We start from the raw sequence: 7,594 nt of genomic DNA, 5'->3' as shown, positions 1-7,594 counted from the left end.
CTGTTTTTTTCAGGACATGTTAGATACACCTTTCTTGTGAACATTTTTTTTGTTTTGACAAATCAACATTTAGTGGTGGAAAATTTTTTCCCCAGCAAAATTCTCATTGATATCTAATTGTTAGTAGGGTTTCCCATAAGCATTAAGCTCTGATCTCTGCATTAATCTGCTTTGTTTCATTACAGATCAAAAATCCAATGCATAACCACCTCCCTATTATGTGTGTCTTAGACACACATATGTCTTAGACACACATAATAATATTCTTTATTTTTCTGTTGCAGGAAGCATACTGTAGCTAAAGCATCTGTGAGTCATTGTATATGGGATATCCATTGATTAAAACAAGGCACTCGGCAAGTTTCCTACACCTTAGCTGTGCAGTGAATTTGGGAGGCAAAGGTTGCAGCAATACCCTGCCTCTTCATTGCCCACCTTCCCAGTATTGCATTTCTAAAGTACAACAGGGAAATTACCTGAATTATGGTGAGTGAGCTGAGAAACCATATGTCATGTACTGATACCTTTTTACTATCGTTATGCAAGCTTAGTATTTCCTTGCTGCGCAGCAATTTGCAAAAAGGTAATTAACAGCAGACTAGTGGGCTGATTATCAAGTATTACTATGATTGTGCTGTATAAACGCTGGAAAAGAAAAACAGCCCCTTCTCCCAAGACAAAGGCAATGGTTTTGAAAACTGCAGTGCACAGAGATGCATCAAAGAAACCCATTAAGTGACTCTTTTTTTTTCACTGCAGGTACCCGAACCAGGGGGTATAGGGGAAAGTTTGAGACTGGGCAGTAGTCCATGGTTGAATCATGCTGGACTGCTGCTCTGTGCACTCGTTGCCCTCGCAACTCGACCCTACTCTCCCTCCTCCCTCTGTCGGGAGCTCTGAGGGGAAGGGAGCCGCGCCGCAGAGCAGACCAGCACTCGCACCAACTGCAGGGAGGCGGCCACCGCCGGCTAGGGACTGGCGGGGCGGGGCGTTCGACATCAATCTCGCCAGGAGGAGGCTCAATCAATGCTGCGAACCGAAGGTGTTAGGTCCTGGGCAGCAACGGAGAGCGAGCTGTCTGCTAGGATACAGCACTGCGTGAGGGGTGAGCCTGGCCCTCGCGTCCTCCGTGGTAGAGACTTCGAGCGTCGCACTGCCGTGCATACTGCTGTGGAGTGCTTTGCCCCGGGTGCTGAGCTAAGGCGGGCAGGGGGATCGTACACCCCGCGAGAGCGCGCAGCCGAAGGAGGACACCCCCTCTCAGCCCCCGCTCCTCTCGTCAGGCACCTGACCGCCGGGGGAGGGCAGCCCCGCGCGTGCCCTCCACCTCCTCCTGCCCCGCCAAGGGAACGGGGGCCCATACTGGCCGTCCCCGCAGCCGTCCGGCGAGGGGGGCAGGATGAGCGGTGGGAGGAACGGGCGGGCGGCCGTGAAGATGGAGGCCCCATTTTACCGCGAGGAAGGGCTGGAGTTGCTGTCCGACTTGGTGCCATTAGCGGGCTTCAGCACTGCTGGCGGCCTCGGAGCGGCGACAGAGCACAAGCTGCTGCTCGGCGCCGCAAAGAAGCGGGATTTGGCGGCGGCTGAATCCTCCTCGCTGCTCCCGGGGCCATTCTCCCTGCGGCCGCCCGGCAGCACCCGAAGCAGCGCAATGGCGCTGCACCTCCTCCCGTCAGCTCCTGCTGCTGACCTGCTACTGGGCTCTGGAGTGGGCAGTGGGGAAGGAGGAGTGGGCACCCGGGGGGACCCGGAAGCCCCTTTGGGGTCGGCAGTGGAGCTACCGCTGCTGAAACTGCCTCCAGCCACCGACCTGGAACAGTTACTCATCCAGATTAGCTCAGGCTTGGGACCTGACAGTCCAGGCCTAACAGCACCCATGCCAGGGGCCAGCGCTCTCGTTGCCACCATGGCCAGGGGGCCTTTCCTCTACTGGCAGCCAGTGACACAGGAGCAGGAGGGTTTTGCTGACAGCTTTGTGAAGGCCCTGGCTGACCTGCACAAACAGAACCAGCTCCTGGCTGCACCACCACTCTCCTCGTCAGGGCCCTGCTGCCCTTCCCGTTCTGGGCCTGCTACCACTGACCCACAGGCTGTCAACACCACCTTGACCAGCTTCAATCATGCTGGGCTGCTCAGCCCCTCGAGCAGCTCATACCCTGCTGCAATGGCACCTCCAGGCTTGGTCTTTGGAGCTGTGGGACTGGAAAACGGGTGCCTGCTGACAGCACCAGGCCCCGCACAGCCCTTGGAGGAGCGGCAAACCATGTCTGACATGCAGATGGCTGCAGGCAGCGATGGTGGGAGCAGCACGCCAGTGCTGTCTCCGCTGGACACAGAGAGCCAGGAACAGCTGAAAGCTTCCAAATGCTGGCAGCGGAAGCTGGAGTGCATCGCCCGCCTGGAGGAAAAGGTGAAGGCACTCAAAGGGCAAAATGCTGAATTGGCAATCACTGCCAACCTTCTCTGCACCCAGGTCATGCAGCTCCAGGGATGCATCCACAGCCACCTTACCTCCGGCTGCCACATTAACACCACTAGCCCTGCTGTCATGCAGCCCCACAACGTGCTGTCTGAGGTGGCTGCTGTGCCAGAGATGAGCACCTGCTGAGGAGTCACACCATGGTGATGAACCAAGGAGACCCCACGGCCTTGTATGGGGGCAGCGTGGAAGAGGGACAGCCTACTGTGGAGGGTCGGCCCAGGGGCACTTGCCCATTTCTGGAGAGGCTGTGGTTGGGAGAGGGCCTGAGGGAATGCTGGCCCCACTGGCCCTTTGCTCCTGCTTTGATCACTTCTTGTCTGCCTGCCCTCCATCCGGACACTTGCACAGCATATTTCAGCAGAGGACCTAAGCCAAAACTGCTGGTGAAATCTCCCATATCTGATTTTAATCACCATTGCATCCTCAAGTGATGCAGGCTTGAGCTGGGAGCGGGAGAGATCTGCAGCATTTCCTCTGGAAGAGCTGTCTTGCAGCACCGCCAGGCTGCGTTTTTGGGGAGGGAGAGGACAGTTTTTGTCTTTATTGTGGGTAAGCAATAAAGGAGGGTGCACAGGAGGGAAGACGAAGTCCAGAGGGCTAGGAGAGATTACTGACAGTTCAAGATGCTGAGTATCTTAGACTTAAGATCACTTTTTATATATTAGTCTGGAGAAGGAGGTTCCAGAAACTGGGTATTAAACATCTTATAAAGTATATTCATGTTGCGCTAAGTACAAAGACATTTTATATTGAGCATTTAACATTTAAAACTGGCTTTAAGTCAATTTGCTACATTTAAAAGTAAGGATCTCTGTGGGTTGTGTTGTTTGTAAGCAAAGTATTTTCCATTGCAAAATCCCTACGGACCTAAAATAACTCTTGGTTACAAAAAGATTGAACTTTTATTTTTCTGGGGGTGGAGGGGGATGGTATATTTCCTAATACAACTTACTGAAGTGTATAGCTATGAATAAGCTTTTCAAAGCTTGACAAAAGCCAGAATCATGCACCTTTTGAGAGAGGTGTGTGTTTATACATACATACATATAGATAAACATAACATGGCAATTGCTTTTTTCTTAGTATTGATAAAGATTATTTTTAAAATACTGTCTTTCATTGCTACTTCAATTTGCAATTGAGAGTTAAGACAAATATATGAATGCTTTTGTAAGTAAAGCACATGAATGGCCTCAGTTTTAAAATCAAGCCTTGGAGGAGAATGATTTTATTGGAATACTGAAGTAGGAAGAAATCTATTTTAGATTCTGTCATATGAAAATGTTTTTCTAGACTTTAAGCTTTATATTTCTTATGCTGGTGCAAACTTGAGACAGTGGTTATTTAATGAAACTTGAACATTTTGGGGGCATTGCCTAGATCTTATTTTTATTGATACATAGTTTTGGAAGTGGTTATTTGGCAGAAGAGCTTTACTTACGCTTTTTCTTTCACTGCGTACATTCCAATTATGCTTGCTCTTTATGGGGTACAGCAACAGTGCTGTACAGAAAAGGGTGGATTTTTTTTATGCTATAAGGTAATTTCATTGTCATCTGTTCAAATAAATCATAGAAACATTATTGAGAACTAGATTTATTTTTTCACAAGAAATCTGTTTTTCTTGTTTTATTCTACAGAATCTTTTTCTAGAGTACTAGAAAGGAAATGAATCAATGTTAAAATGTGAAATTACTTTCTGTTTTTTTGTTTTGGTTTTGTTTGGGGTTTTTTGTCTAGACTTTACTAGTAGGAAAGAACAGAAAAGGGAATATTGTCTGATTAGATAGCCTCAGGTTTTTTTGGATGCTTTAGATCAATTGCTCAATGCTGTGGTCTACCTTGCTTTTTTATTGCTTGCACAACTATTTTGAGCACCTTTTGAAAATGTTTTAATCAACTCCTGTGCAATAATTGTGGTTAAACTCAGAGACGTGGTAGTTTCTTATCAATTGGTCTACAGAGGGGTTGTGTGGGGAGCTGAAGGGGAGAGAACATGTGAGTCTTTAGGCACACAAGCCCTTATTGAGGTCTGTTTAAACCCCTTTAGTAGAACATCCATGTTACATCTCATGACAGCTAGGTTAGATGCATTGAAATACATGAAGGAGGATTACAGGGTAAATCAGGTTGGAAGGTTCTCTAGTCCAACCTCCAGCTCAGAGCAGGGTCACCTATGGGGTCAGACCAGGTTCCTCAGGGCTTTCTCCAGACTGGTCTTGAAAACCTTCAAGGATGGAGACTGAAACAACCTCTCCACTGCTTGACTGTCCTCATGGTGAAAAAAGCTGTTCTTTATTTGCAGTTAGAACCTCTCCTCTTTCAACTTATGCCCATTGTCTCTCGTCCTCCCGCCATGCACCACTGTGAAGAGGCTGGATCTGTCATCTTGATGACCTCCTCACAGGTATTGGAAGGCTGCTATTAGGTCCCCCATAAGCCTTCTCTTCCCCAAGCTGAACAAGCCCAGTTCTCTCAGCCTCTCCTCACAGCGCAAATGCTCCAGCTCCTTGTCCATCTTGGTGACCCTCTGCTGAACTTGCTCCAGTTTATTGATGTATTTTCTGTATTGGGGGACTGTTCTGGCCTACTGAGCTGACATCACTTGAATAATTAGACCAATGTCAGCAGTTCAGTTTGTCCTTCACTATGTTGCTGTGTAGTTGTAACTTTTGTCAGATGCAGTTATGTAACTTTTGTCAGATAAAGCACAGTTAGGCAGGTGTTATGGAAGAAAAGAAATCATGTAATTGATAGAAATAGCAGAACTAAACATATACAAGAATATTTGCCTGGAGATTCACTACATCAATCAATGAGCAACAGCTCAGAGCAGTCTAACCAGTAAAGATGAAACAACCTGGAAGGTGCTCTCCACCTCGTAAACCTCATCCACCTCAGGCCGAAGGGGAGTGGCACAACTCTACCTTTGGGGATGCCTGACTGTGGAGGACCTCCAGGGATGCCTGGGACCAAGCTCATGCGGTTGGAACCAATGCACTTAACACCATGCTCCTCCTGACCTCTGGCAACCGTCGCTCCTGTCAGCAAGGAAAGGGGAATCATAGAATCATAGAATCATAAAGGTTGGAAAAGACCTCTAAGATCATCGAGTCCAACCGTCAACCCAACACACCATGTCCACTAAACCATGTCCCTAAGGGCCTCATCTACACGTCTTTTAAATACTTCCAGGGATGGTGACTCAACCACTTCCCTGGGCAGCCTGTTCCAAAGCCTGACCACTCTTTCAGTAAAGAAATTTCTCCTAATGTCCAGTCTAAATCTCCCTTGGCGCAACTTGAGGCCATTTCCTCTTGTCCTATCGCTAGTTACTTGGCAGAAGAGACCAACACCCACCTCGCTACAACCTCCTTTCAGGTAGTTGTAGAGCGCGATGAGGTCTCCCCTCAGCCTCCTCTTCTCCAGGCTAAACAGTCCCAGTTCCCTCAGTCGCTCCTCATCAGACTTGTGCTCCAGGCCCTTCACCAGCTTCGTTGCCCTCCTCTGGACACGCTCCAGCACCTCCATGTCCTTCTTGTAGTGAGGGGCCCAAAACGGAACACAGTATTCGAGGTGCAGTCTCACCAGTGCCGAGTACAGGGGCACGATCACCTCCCTGCTCCTGCTGGCCACACTATTTCTGATACAGGCCAGGATGCCATTGGCCTTCTTGGCCACCTGAGCACACTGCTGGCTCATGTCCAGCCGGCTGTCAATCAGCACCCCCAGGTCCTTTTCCTCTGGGCAGCTTTCCAGCCACTCTTCCCCAAGCCTGTAGCGTTGCATGGGGTTGTTGTGGCCGAAGTGCAGGACCCGGCACTTGGCCTTGTTGAACCTCATACAGTTGGCCTCGGCCCATCGATCCAGCCTGTCCAGGTCCCTCTGCAGAGCCTTCCTACCCTCGAGCAGATCAACACTCCCGCCCAGCTTGGTGTCATCTGCAAACTTACTGAGGGAGCACTCGATCCCCTCATCCAGATCATTGATAAAGATATTGAACAAGACCAGCCCCAAAACTGAGCCCTGGGGAACACCGCTCGTGACCGGCCGCCAACTGGATTTAACTCCATTCACCACAACTCTCTGGGCTCGGCCGTCCAGCCAGTTTTTTACCCAGCGAAGAGTGTACCTGTCTAGGCCGTGAGCCGCCAGCTTCTCTAGGAGAATGCTGTGGGAGACAGTGTCAAAGGCTTTACTGAAGTCCAAGTAGACCACATCCACTGCCTTTCCCTCATCCACTAGGCGGGTCACCTGGTCATAGAAGGAGATCAGGTTGGTCAAGCAGGACCTGCCTTCCATGAACCCGTGCTGGCTGGGCCTGATCCCCTGGTTGTCCCGCACATGGCTCGTGAGCACCCTCAAAACCAACCGCTCCATGATCTTCCCCGGCACCGAGGTCAGGCTGACCGGCCTGTAGTTCCCCGGATCCTCCTTCCAGCCCTTCTTATAGATCGGCGTCACATTGGCAAGCCGGGACCTCCCCAGTTAACCAGGGCTGCTGGTAAATGATGGAGAGTGGCTCAGCAAGCTCCTCCGCCAGCTCCCTCAGTACCCTCGGGTGGATCCCATCCGGCCCCATAGACTTGTGAGCGTCCAGGTGGCGTAGCAGGTCGTTAACTTCATCCTCTTGGATTATGGGGGGTTTATCCTGCTCATCGTCCTTGTCTTCCAGCTCAGGGGGCTGAGTACCCTGAGGATAACTACTCTGACTACTAAAGACTGAGGCAAAGAAGGCGTTGAGTACCTCAGCCTTTTCCTCGTCCTTGGTGGCAACGTTCCCACCCGCATCCAATAGAGGATGGAGATTCTCCTTGGTTCTCCTTTTGTCATTAACATACTTATAAAAGCATTTTTTGTTGTCTCTCATGACAGTGGCCAGGTTGAGTTCTAGCTGGGCTTTTGCCTTTCTAATTTCCTCTCTGCACGACCTAACGCGATCCCTGTACTCTTCCTGAGTTGCCTGACCCTTCTTCCAAAAGAGATAAACTCTCCTTTTTTCCCCTGAGTCCCAGCCAGGTCTCCCTGTTCAGCCAGGCCCATCATCTTCCCCGCCCGTTCTTCTTGCGGCACATGGGGACAGCCCGCTCCTGCGCCTTTAAGACTTCCTTC

At 50.1% G+C, this 7,594-nt stretch overlaps 1 protein-coding gene across 1 annotated transcript; it reads left to right on the top strand.

Moving 5' to 3' along the window:
- Positions 1 to 1,399: 1,399 nt before the first annotated feature.
- On the top strand, positions 1,400 to 2,608 carry LOC142075050 (transcription factor JunD-like). Its single transcript, XM_075136044.1, has one exon. The coding sequence runs from the start codon at positions 1,400 to 1,402 to the stop codon at positions 2,606 to 2,608; it is 1,209 nt and encodes a 402-aa protein (XP_074992145.1).
- The last annotated feature ends 4,986 nt before the right edge of the window (positions 2,609 to 7,594 follow it).

Source organism: Calonectris borealis, chromosome W (genome assembly GCF_964195595.1).
Source record: "Calonectris borealis chromosome W, bCalBor7.hap1.2, whole genome shotgun sequence".
Taxonomy (NCBI): domain Eukaryota; kingdom Metazoa; phylum Chordata; class Aves; order Procellariiformes; family Procellariidae; genus Calonectris; species Calonectris borealis.
This window is presented reverse-complemented; position numbering and strand designations above follow the sequence as displayed.